At 29.7% G+C, this 13626-nt stretch overlaps 1 protein-coding gene across 1 annotated transcript in view; it reads left to right on the top strand.

Annotated features, from left to right (window-relative positions):
* Positions 1–7527: 7527 nt before the first annotated feature.
* LOC101511080 (uncharacterized) overlaps positions 7528–13626 on the top strand; it is a 13707-nt gene continuing 7608 nt past the window's right edge. Inside the window, 4 exon segments of the mRNA XM_027337082.2 lie at positions 7528–8115; positions 8117–9249; positions 11295–11935; positions 11938–13626. The exon segment at positions 11938–13626 is cut by the window's right edge and continues 1315 nt beyond it. Coding sequence (XP_027192883.2) covers positions 7585–8115; positions 8117–9249; positions 11295–11935; positions 11938–13626 — 3994 coding nt within the window. The 5' untranslated portion in view covers positions 7528–7584.

The following is a 13626-nucleotide window of genomic DNA, read 5'->3' as shown; positions in this document are numbered from 1 at the left end:
GTTTTGTTCTTGCGTATTGTTTAACTAATTATTTAGAATGTGTTTGGATCATAGAAGTTCCCAAGGTGTTGGTTGACACGTTTATCAGAGACGTTGGTCACCCACAAGTTGTCTATCTTAAATGGAATTTGTCTATGGACAATCTTTACAAAATCAATGTCAATGTTGTGGGACCTAACGACAGTGCGTGGGGAATTGCTACTGTTATTAGGGATGGTGAATTTGATGTCTTAAACTGTTGTAACTTGAAAGATTAAAACTCTCGCTGGCTGAAAATATGGACTTTGAACTAGCTTTATATTTTGCTTCAAATTTGGACTTTTGACGCATCATTATTGAAGGAGGTTCTCTTAATATTATGATAGTTATTAATGCACTTTATGCAAACAACTCCTATTTAGGCACCATTATTGTGGATTGTCAATATTTTCTCTCTCTCTTTTTAATTTATATTTTGTTGTTCATGTAAAGGTAATTTCAATGTCTCTACACACATTAACTAAGTATATTTTATAATCGATTGACGTTACGTGGATTGTGAATTGTCCTCCTTAAATTAACTCTTATATTATAGCTGATTTAACTAATTAATGAATCACCTTTTCTATTAAAACAATATAAAAAATATTGGGGGTACTACAATTTTGGCTTGAAACTAATAAATTTGTTTATCACATTAGTTCTTCTATTTGTTTATTTAGTTCCTAAAATGACATTAAAAAGATTAATGTGATTGATAAATTACTTTATATTTTCTTTACTATGGATAAAGATGATCCACGTTTAAATTTTTTCAGGGTCAAATGACAATATACACATTATAAAATAATATCAATGAAATAAATTGTTGTTGTCGTTATTTTTAAGATTCATATTATAATACACTTTTATTTATTGTCAATATATTTTGTTTGTGAAATATAAATTTTGTAGAAAAAATTTGACTTTATAACTTTAAAAGATGAAGTTCAAATTTTTTTACAAAATAATTATTAATACCATTTTAATTAATAATAAGTATCTTCATTCATAATATTTGATTTTTTTGTTACAATATTATTTTTTTTATGCTTTATCTTTCAATACCGTCAAAAAAATTCTCGATCTTCAATTGTTTTAAGGTCAATAACAAGCATAATATTCATAAATTATAACTATTCTTATAAAAATTATAACTTTTTTATAGGAATAGTTATAATATAAGTTTATTAAGTACAATTTTTTAAATAACAAAATTTATGTGTATTTCTTAATATACTTTTGGTACTTAGTAGTTTTCATAACTTTATCAAATTCATAAATTTCTCAAAGTTTATTATAATTATAAAAAATATAATTTATATTAAAAATCATACAAAAAATTTTCCTTTAAAATACGACAATCGTGTCAAAGAAATATATATTGCAAACACTAAATTACTTACCTAGTAGCTTTTGTCCAATGAATTAGGTAATGTTCCAGTTCACGGACTTTGAAATTTGTTTTGATATGAGATTTATATATGGTCTTATATGTTTTTTTAGATAGTGAATAGATGAGAAAGATTTATGTTAACCACGTATATCATCATCGTAATTTTTTTAATTATTGAAAGACCGAAAAGAAACAGAAAGTAATAATGAAATTTTTTTCAATACAAGTCCCAAAAATATCATTAAAAAAGTTGTTGGATGGTTTCTTTATAGCAATGCAATTAAAAGAGTTTAAAAATAGGTTCAAATTAGCAAATAAATCCTTCAGCGTATCTATTTCCTTCTCACTAAATATAGATGATTTCAACATTCTAATTAAGAAATAAAAGATTGCAAGTACGACATACAAAACATGTATATTTTTATAAGGCGAAAAATATTACTTGTCTCATAATAATTTATCTATTTGATCATTTTATTTTAAGAGAAATGTATAAATTAATAAAAGAGATAAAATAATTTTTATTAAATTATCATTAGAGAACAAAGTTGATGCATTATCGGTGTAAATTAGTTTTATACTGATATTAAATAAAAATCTTTCATTTTATAATTTTACTAAATAATCATAACTTATATCAATAAATAATACAGACTATCATGTGTGGGGTTTGTTGTAAATAGAGCCGTCAAAATTGGTTTACTCGAATTGGTTGGCTAGAAAAGTACAATAAAAGAAAGGGTTTGAACTCTAAAATATCAAGCCTGAATTTTAATAAGACTTTTTAGTTTGAAATTAAAAAACCCGCAGCTGCGGCGGGTAGCCCGATTGGGTTTAGGGTTACCCACATTCCAAAATATTTTTATAAAAATTAGCAATATAATTAATAAAAATATTTAAATAATTTTAAATGCTAATTTAGATATTAAAAATAACCAATATACAATTTTTACCTTTTTATTATTATTATTGCATTGATAGACATATTTACCATGTATGTAATGCACAAATAAAAATTAGTCATTAGTCAATCTAATAAATGAATTTTGTTTCTTTTTCTCTAAATAGTTATATTTGCATGTATTTATCATTAGTATTCTTTGCAAACATTTTAAAATGTGCAAGAAAAAATATTACAATTTTAATAATTTCTACATAACTTATATACTTTTTATTTACTCAAATAATTTATATACTTTAATAAATTTTACAATTATTAATTATATAAATTTTCACTTAAATTATGGTTAATATTTTATGTCCATGAGGAGTAGGGCAAATGGTAAGATTTTGATATTATAAACAGAGTTTAAATCCAACCCAAAATAGTTCTAAAATGACGATTAATTTTACTTTGATTAATAACAATTTTTCTATCCTTAAAAAAATTATTAATTTTTTATGATTAAATTTTTGCAAAATATTATTTTTATCATGTTATTTATTTAATTATAAACTATACAATTTTTTATATCCCAATTATTTTTCTTATAATCTTATATATTTACAAAATTAATATATTAACAAATTATATATATCACCTTAAAAAAAAAATTAACTCGCGCAAAAAGCAGAGAATATTCTAATTAGCTAATATTCCGGCTCACGGACATTGAAATTTGGTTTGACTATATATGATATTTATATTACTCGTACAAGTTTTTGGATAGATAGTGAATACACGAGAGGAGAGATTCATGTTAACCACCTACAAGTGTTATTTTTTAGGCTTAATTGCAGTTTTGGTCCCCCTATTTTAGCTGAATCACGAAAGTAATCCCCCCATTTTGTTTCTCCCCAGTTCTGGTCTCCCAAACAGAATTTTGGTCAAAAACTTGATGAAATTTCATTTTTTAAAGCTGTACTACACCATTTATAATCATAGATTCCAGGTACAATTGTTGCAAAGGAGATTTTGAGGCATGACGTGACTTAAATAAATGCAAAAAAAATAAAATTTCATCAAGTTTTGGACTAAAATTCTGTTTGAGGGACCAAAACTGGGGAGAAACAAAATGGAGGGACTACTTTCGCGAATCAACTAAAATAGGGGAACCAAAAATGCAATTAAGTCTATTTTTTATTTATTATCGAAGGACCCGAAAGAAACAAAAAATTAAACGATTAAATTTTTTCACATACAAATTTCAAATTTATCATAAAAAAGCAAACAAACTAATTGGTATATCTATTTCCTTTTCGTTAAATATGAATTATATAAATATTTTAATTAAGAGATAAAAGATTGCGAATACCACATGCTCAACATGTATACATTGTATGCCAAACAAATATTACTACATTTGTCTAATAATCATTTATTTGTTTAATCATTTTATTTTGAGAGAAGTGTGTAAATTAATAAAAGAGATAAAATAATATTTTATTAAATTATCATTAGAGAAAAAATTTAATGCCTTATAGATGTAGACTAATTGTACCTTGATATTAAATAGGAATAATTGATTTTATCATTTTACAAAATAATTATAACTTATATCAATAAATAATTCATCAATCAATGGTGTGGGGTTTGTTGTAAGCAGAACCGTTAAAATTGGTTTGCCCAAATGAGTTTAAGGCAAAAATTTCAAACTCAAATTTTAATAAGGCTTTTTAGTTTGATCTTGAAGATTTTTAACCTGTACCTGGCTAAGGGTGAAAGTGCAGTTCTGCATCCTCGTTGATTTTGAATTCATTAAACAAAGGCATAATAGTATTAAAGAATGAATTATTTGAATTCATTCAACAAGGGCAGAATAGTATTAAAGAATGAATTGTTTGATTCATTCAATAAAAGCAAAATACTATTAAAAATGTTTAAAGAAAGGTCTTTGAAGAAAAGTAGCAAAAATACAAGAGAGAGGTACGAGGAATGATGATACTAGCATGTGCCTATAGTCAATATCTTGAAAAGCTTTCCAAGACTTTATGAAAGCAACTCATCATGTCATAGGCAAAAAGGCTATATGTACCATTATGTGATTTAATAAGATTATAAAGTCAATCTTCAAAAAGGCAACAACAAACAAGTCTTAAATAACTTGATCACATGTCTTAAGGCAAGGAAAGAAGAAAAAAGGCCTTCACGTGAAGCCTTCACAAAACATTGAAGAAAGGAATGAAAATGACATCACATGTTCTTACAAGGCATTAAATGGAGGAAAGAGAAAAAGATCACATGTGAAGCTTTATGAAGGCATTGAAGAAAGAGAATGAAAAGGACTCCACACAATATTCAAACATTAAAGAAAGGAAAGAGAAAAGGACAACACATGTCCACAAGTGCCAAGAAAACAGTACCTCGTACTTGAACATGGAATGCATATTTTCAAATGAGCTGAATGGCATTTTCGTAAATATGAAGAAAAACCTTGGCATTTCTCAAATGGATTTTCCAACGGTCATAAAAGGCTTGGCTTATGAAATGAACATCATAAGACCTCTATAAATTGCAGCAAGCTGATCTTCATCAAACACAACACATTGCATTAAAAAAGATCAAAGATCTTAAAGCTTTCAAGAAGCAACATCCATTAAATCTTCATACTTTCTACAAATCCTACATTAGATCTTTGTTAATCTTTTGAGAAAGTATTTAGAATCAATCACTCTCTTATCACACTGTAATTTCCACGTGAGGTACATTTGGAAATATTTGAAATCAGATTGTAAGTTTGGTGAAGCTTGAGAATACACAAGTTGTAATCATCATCGGTTAGAGGTTGATCTGTTTGAACATTAGTGAAATCTCACAAGGGTGTGAGGACTGGAAGTAGCCATCTTTGGGTGAACCAGTATAAAAACAGTGTATGTCAATCTTATATTGCTTCTTCACTCTTTAACTCGTTTGGAATTTGAAGGTTTTGAAAACCCATCCTCGGGCTTGCCATCCTCAGCAAGAGGATAGTTTTTAAAACACTTGAAAACTATTTTTAAAACAGCAAAATCCCTATTCAACCCCCCTTTTAGTGATATTTAGCTACATCACGGTGTGTTGACAAATCATAAATCATTTATAAGACCAAGAAATACATAAATTCTTAATTAAAAATAGGCTAAATTACATCTATGGTCCCTTAACTTAATTTCAAGTAACGTTTTAGTCTTTTATCTTTTTTTTTTTCCCGACTTGGTCCTTTATTTTAATTTTAAGTGACAATTCGATATTTTATGTTTTAAAATTTCAACAATGTTATCTTTTTTCATACAAAAATTCAAAAAAAAAAAATTCAATCAAAACTCATAAAATTAATTATATTCTTCAATATAATACAAATTTCATCAAATTCGTAACGCAAATCTTCAAATAAACTCATATTTTCATACTTTATTTGATATTGTTAGGAATAAAGGACTAAATCGGAAAAAAAAAAGATAAAGGACTAAAACGTTACCTGAAATTAAGTTAAGGGACCACAGATGTAATTTAACCTTAAAAATACTGTAGCAATTAATAAAACAAGTCATTTACGACAAGAATCATATAAAAAACACATAGAAGAACAAAATTAAACTTGTAATTAAATAAAATTATAGTTTTATTATTTGGAAATTGGATATACTACAATGAGATATATTATTTAATTCCATTTATACCTTTATTTAAAAAAAAAATTTAACAATTCTTTATTTAAAAATCTGTACTATAAACAAATTATTTGTATAATGTTAGTGGCATGATATTGGATCTGACATTTAATAAGTGTTCAGATTTAATGATCACATGTAGAATTTGAAAAAGAAAATTATGTGACAAATAAACTCCTAATTACGACAAATTTATTATTATAATTAAAAACATATTAAGACTAATAAATAGTTATAATACATGTTAAAGACTAATATAATGTCTCTCATGTATTCTCACATAAAAATATATTTTTTCAAAACTCATCTCCAAAATGTGTTTGAGAGATCAAAACTAAGGAGAAATAAAATTGGGGGACTATTTTTACGATTCAGCTAAAAAGGAGAACCGAAACTACAATTAAGCTAATATTCTTTAGACTTATCTATATCTTTATTATTTGCATGACACATAATAGTTAAATTAAATATTGTGATTCTTAATGATTGTTTTAGAATAAAAAACATAGTGTGAGGTCCCGCAACGATGATAAACAAATTCTTACAAAGTTTTTGAGAACTTCACCTCATTTTCTCCACTCATTTTTAAATAACTTTTTCAATGTTGCTACCCACACCTCTCACATTACTACCCACATCCTTCACATTACTACGCACACCCTTAAATTTGTAAAAAAAATAAAATACCTAAAATGCTCTTTGATATTTATAATATTTTTTACAATTTTACTAACTCATAACTTACATTCATCAACATTCATCACATCTCATGACTCAGATATAAAAAAGTCACCGTACCTCACCAACTCTATCTCATAATCATTTAAAACCCACTCATAACATAAATAATCATTTTTTTTATCACATTGTGGTTAAAGTGACCTAAAAATGTATGTTTGTTATTATGTTTATGAGTTCGAATTTTTTCTTTCTAAATTTGGGATTGTACGTGAACTCAATTAACGTAAGTTGTATTGCTATGTTAACTAAATTCACGTACGTTAAAAATAGTAAAAATATTAGAATTTACGCAATTTTAATTCACGCACGAATTAAGATTGCAAAATCATTGGAGATTGAAAATTAAACCATTTACGTGAACTTAATTTCACGTAAGTTTACGTGAACTGAGTTCATGTACATTTACTAGAACTCAGTTTACGTAATCGTACGTGAATTCAGTTCACGTAAACTTAGTGAAATTGAGTTCACGTGTTAGCAAAATCTTAAAGATGGTTAATGATGATTTACGAAGATAGTTAATGATGATGATGATTAATGTTGAAGAAAATAAAGAAGATGAAGAAGACGTTGAATGAAGATATGACGATAGAATAAAGAAGAAAATGAGTCAGGTTAATGAAGAGAAAAAAGAGAAATGTAATTCCGAAATTTAGATTTTTTTAAACATTTGAAGGGTGTGGGTAGTAAATTGTGATGTGTTGGTAGCAAAATTGTAATTTTTTCCTCCTTTAATGCCTAAATTTTTTAGAGTATATTAGAGTATACACCCTTTCGTAAAGCTCTTATACTACAATCCCCGTTGCCTCTTTTCCAATCTTATCTTCTTGATCGTGATCATGGCGAAGGTTGTGGGTGAAGCTCCTCTCTCTTATCTCATTGTAGTTCTTCTCGACAGGCTTTCATCTCCTCAGGTTGCTAATTTCATCATTGGAAAAAAGCTTGACGTCAATTTGATCCAAAGGTTGAAAAACACTCTTTATGCTGTTGAAGCTGTTTTGAATGATGCTGAATACAAACAGATCAAAGACTCTGCTGTTGCAAACTGGCTTCATGATCTCATAGATGCTCTTTATCTTGCTTATGACATTCTCGATCTCATTTCTACCAAAGAGCATCTTGCTGATGACATTCTCAATAGTACTACTGCTTCTACCTACTTGTGTCACTTTTCCAACTCTGAAGAAATGGATATGGTTCGTAAGTTGGAATATATAGTTACTAGGTTTGAATCCATTCTTAAACGCAAAGATATTCTTGGTCTTCAACATATTGCAACTCACCACCACTCTTCTTGGAGAACTCCATCAACCTCCCTAAATCATGGATCTAAGATATTTGGTAGAAATCAAGACATAGAAGCCATACTCAAAATTACTTTTACATGATGGTGATGATGATAGTGATAAGATTTCTGTGATCTCTATAGTTGACATGGGTGGTGTGGGCAAAACCACTTTAGCCCAAGCTGTGTACAACCATGAAAATATAAAGCAGAAATTCGATGTTCAAGCATGGGTTTGTGTTTATGATGATTTTGATGTTTTGAAGGTTACAAAGGCCATTGCAGAGGAAGTTAGAAGTGCTTGTAACACAAATAATTTGAATATTCTTCAGCAAGATTTGAAGGATAAGTTGTCCGGAAAAAAGTTCTTAATTGTTCTGGATGATGTCTGGACCGAAGATTATGACAGTTGGAATTCTCTTATAAAGCCTCTTCGATGCGGAGCTAAAGGAAGTAAAATTCTTGTAACAACCCGTATTCAAAAGGTTGTTTCTATGGTCCAAACTTTTCAAGCTTACTCTCTTGAGCAATTGTCTGATGAGGATTGTTGGTCTGTGTTTGCAAACCATACATGCCTTTCTCAAGAAAAATCCACTCAGAATATGGATCTCGAAAAAATTGGTAAAGAGATTGTTCGAAAATGTAAGGGATTGCCTTTAGCAGCACAATCACTTGGGGGTTTGTTGCGACGGCATGACATCAGGGATTGAAAAACAATACTCAATAGTAATATTTGGGAAATTGATGAAAAGGAGAGTGAGAGCATTCCAGCACTAAGAATTAGTTATCATTATCTCCCTCACTATTTGAAAACTATCGGTATAAAGAGGGAAATTGGTTCTTTTGTGTTAGAATCTCATATTATTGGAAGAGAAGATAACAAAAACGAAATATTAAGCTTGTTGAGGCAGCCACATGAATATCAGAATGTCTCCTTCATTGCTATCGTTGGAATTAGTGGTTTAGGAAAGACAACTCTTGCTCAATTGGTATACAATGATTTGGAAGTGCAAAATCTGTTTGAAAAGAGAATGTGGGTATATGTCTCTCGTAAATTTGATGTCAAAACTATTGTGAAGACAATGTTGGAGTCATTAACCGAGAGCAAAATTAGTGATATATTATCATTAGAAAACTTGCAAAATATGTTTTGTGAAAATTTAACTGGTAAAAGATACTTGTTAGTCTTAGATGACGTTTGGAACGAGAATTATGAAATATGAGCTCAACTGAGGACTTATTTGATGTATGGTGTTCAAGATAGTAAGGTTGTAGTGACAAATCGTTCATATGGTGTACCACAAACAATGGGTGCAAGAATCTCCTATGCTCTTTGTTGTTTGAATAAAAAAGAATCTTGGATTTTGTTGAAGAATATTGTTACAATGGGAATAAGACCAAAAGAATGAACCAAACTCTTGAATCAATCGGTAGGAAGATAGTTGAAAGGTGCAGTGGAGTTTTCACGGTATTTTCTTTCCTAAAAAGTATGTATGCATGTCAATAAGGCTGCATGCTAGAAATATCAAAACATATTAGAATAGTGAGACTAACAAGTGAGCAAATTATTACAATCTTCATGTTGTTAAACATTTTTTCTTTTTTCTTTTTCTACCTACAAGCTTTATACTTTGCAATTATTTTTAGGTTATGCTCACAAGCTAATAGATACATCGACACTACTAATGTATAAAGTATAGGACATAGATATCGATACACATTTATTTATTATAATTGGATAAAATATAAAAATTATCTATAGAAGTATCTAAATTTTATATATTTAACTCTCTATCTTAGTTGCGACACATTTTTGACCTCTATATATGCATTTTAGATGTGTCTATTGAGTGTCTAAAATTTGTCGAAACGAAGAAAAACATGTAAGAGTTAATTATTTATTTTTAAATAGTCAATTTTAGTAATTAGTTGTTAATTTTGTTAGGAAGATTAGTTGAACTAATGACTACCTTATCACTTCAACTCCTCCAAAGCACCTTATGACTCCTAAAAAAAATGAAAAAATGTTTGATAAACACTCAAACCTCATTCGTCACATTGAAAGAAATAGAGATAGAGATAGAAATGGAAATGCTCATGTGGTTACTAATTAATTTGTTCCTCTTTAAATATAAACACCATAGACAAATCTATTTGTCCTTAAATATAAGCTTTATTTAACTTATTATATGCATTTACTTTTTTTTTTCTTAAAAAATATACAAAAATAACATTAAATACACATATACACAATAGGCAATTTAGGAATAATAACACACAATATATATAGATAGATATATGCGCGTGCATGTGATGCATCAATACCATCTTGGAGGTAATGAGGAGATGAAGATGAATAATTATTTGTTGCAAAGGTCTTATACTAAATACAAACACAACCTAGACATTCCGGTAATTCCATTACTATAAAAGATTCAAATGAAAAAGTAATTAACAATAAAATTGATCATAATAAAAGTGCTAAAAACATCCAACAAATTAGTTCGTGTAGAATGCTACAATACTCTATACAAATTATGATCATAGTAGGGAAAGCTCACAACAATTTTTTTCCAAACATGGTGGTGCAAAGTGATGGATCTATTGATTATTCATCAATGTTTGTAAACAAAGTAAGAGTGAAAGAGAAAACAACACTTGGAAGAGTTTCTTTGTAGAAACAAAATAGTGATTTTATTAATGATTAATTACTAATTAAATAACAACACTTTTTGGTTTGTAGATCAACTAGCAACATTTATATATATTGAATTGGAATTAAGGAAGAAATATGTTGGCTTCCATATACTTGGAATATTTTTTGATACATTATATGGTGACTTTAGTTTATGGTGTAGAAGAAATAGAAATACATGTATTTTTGTTCTTATATTATGGCATAAAAGGAGTACATTAATATGGAATATGTTCCTATTGTTAAAAGAAATAAAAACTATATTAAAAAAAGTCATTCAATAATTTTTAGTGTATTTTTGGATGAGATAATTAGAAATTTTAATAATTTTAAATTATTCAATTAAATTTACTTCATTTATAATTTTCTTTTATTTTGACTCAAGTGGAATTGAATTAAGCATCCTTTTATTTCCTAGTCACTACTTGAGACCACAAACGTTGTCTTTGTCTAGACTCTGTTCACACGTGCCAAACAAGAGTGACACAGTATAAAGTACAGCGTATATAGTCACAGTTCAGTTACAAAATATTGTTCTCTGATTTGTAATCACTTCTCTTCTCTTTCTAAATCATGGATGCGGCTGCTGTTGGTGGAGCTTTTCTCTCTGCTTTCATTCAAGTTGTTCTCTTCAGGCTTGCTTCTCCTCAGTTTGCTAATTTCCTCACTGGAAATAAGCTTGATGTCAATTTGATCCAAAGGTTGAAGAACACTCTTTATGCTGTTGAAGCTGTTTCGCATGATGCTGAACTGAAACAGATCAAAGACTCTGCTGTTAACAACTGGCTTGATGACCTCAAAGATGCTCTCTATCTTGCTGATGACATTCTCGATCACATTTCTACCAAAGCTGCTTCTACTCAGAAGAACAAAAAGGTGAGTACAAAGATGGTTCGTAAGTTGGAAGATATAGTTGCTAGGCTTGAAACCATTCTTAAACGCAAAGATATTCTTGGTCTTCAACATATTCCAACTCACCACCACTATTCTTGGAGAACTCCATCAACCTCCCTAAATCACGGATCTAACATATTTGGTAGAAATCAAGACATAGAAGCCATACTCAAATTACTTTTACATGATGGCGATGATGATAGTGATAAGATTTCTGTGATTCCTATAGTTGGCATGGGTGGTGTGGGCAAAACCACTTTAGCCCAAACTGTGTACAACCATGAAAATATAAAGCAGAAATTCGATGTTCAAGCATGGTTTGTGTTTCTGATGATTTTGATGTTTTGAAGGTTACAAAGGCCATTGCAGAGGAAGTTAGAAGTGCTTGTAATACAAATAATTTGAATATTCTTCAGCAAGATTTGAAGGATAAATTGACCGGAAAAAAGTTCTTAATTGTTCTGGATGATGTCTGGACCGAAGATTATGACAGTTGGAATTCTCTTATAAAGCCTCTTCGATGCGGAGCTAAAGGAAGTAAAATTCTTGTAACAACCCGTAGTCAGAAGGTTGTTTCTATGGTCCAAACTTTTCAAGCTTACTCTCTTGAGCAATTGTCTGATGAGGATTGCTGGTCTGTGTTTGCAAACCATGCATGCCTTTCTCAAGAAAAATCCACTCAGAATATGGATCTCGAAAAAATTGGTGAAGAGATTGTTAGAAAATGTAAGGGGTTGCCTTTAGCAGCACAATCACTTGGGGATTTGTTGCAACGGAAACGTGACATCAGGGATTGGAAAAAAATACTCAATAGTAATATTTGGGAAATTGATGAAAAGGAGAGTGAGATGATTCCAGCACTAACAATTAGTTATCATTATCTCCCTCCCTATTTGGAAACTATTGGTATAAAGAGGGAAATTGGTTCTTTTGTGTTAGAATCTCATATTATTGGAAGAGAAGATAACAAAAACGAAATATTAAGCTTGTTGAGGCAGCCACATGAAAATCAGAATGTCTCCTTCATTGCTATCGTTGGAATTAGTGGTTTAGGAAAGACAACTCTTGCTCAATTGGTATATAATGATTGGGAAGTGCAAAATCTGTTTGAAAAGAGAATGTGGGTATGTGTCTCTCATAAATTTGATGTCAAAACTATTGTGAAGACAATGTTGGAGTCATTAACTGAGAGCAAAATTGGTGATACATTATCATTAGAAAACTTGCAAAATATGCTTTGTGAAAATTTAACTGGTAAAAGATACTTGTTAGTCTTGGATGACGTTTGGAATGAGATTTATGAAATATGGGATCAACTGAGGACTTATTTGATGTATGGTGCTCAAGATAGTAAGGTTGTAGTGACAACTCGTTCATATGGTGTAGCACAAACAATGGGTGCAAGTGTCTCCTATGCTCTATGTTGTTTGAATCAAGAAGAATCTTGGATTTTGTTGAAGAATATTGCTACATATGGGGATAAGACCAAAATAATGAACCAAACTCTTGAATCAATTGGTAGGAAGATAGTTGAAAGGTGCAGTGGAGTTCCACTAGAAATCAGAACACTAGGAGGCCTATTACAGGATAAAAGTGAAGCAAGGGAATGGAAGGATGTTTTAGAAGGTATGTTGTGGAAATCAGGTGAACACGAAGCAGTCATCATGCATGTGTTGCACCTTAGTTACCAAAATTTATCGCCTCTGCTGAGACAGTGTTTTGCTTACTGCTCTATATATCCTAAAGGTTGGCAAATAGAGAAGGATGAGTTGGTTCAACTGTGGATGGCACAAGGTTATCTTGAATTTTCATTTGAACAAAATCTCCTCGAAGACATTGGCAACCAATTCGTGAAGATTTTCTTGATGAAGTCAATTTTCCAAGATGCAAAAATGGATGAAGACGGTGATATTCATAGTTTCAAAATGCACGATTTAACGCATGATCTCGCAATGCAAGTAGCAGGCAACGATTGTTTTTACTTGGATAGTAAGACAACAATTCCTG

This window comes from Cicer arietinum, chromosome 7 (assembly GCF_000331145.2).
Source record: "Cicer arietinum cultivar CDC Frontier isolate Library 1 chromosome 7, Cicar.CDCFrontier_v2.0, whole genome shotgun sequence".
NCBI classification, from domain to species: Eukaryota; Viridiplantae; Streptophyta; class Magnoliopsida; order Fabales; family Fabaceae; genus Cicer; species Cicer arietinum.
Note: the sequence above shows the minus strand (reverse complement) of the source record. Positions and strands in the feature narration are given on the sequence as shown.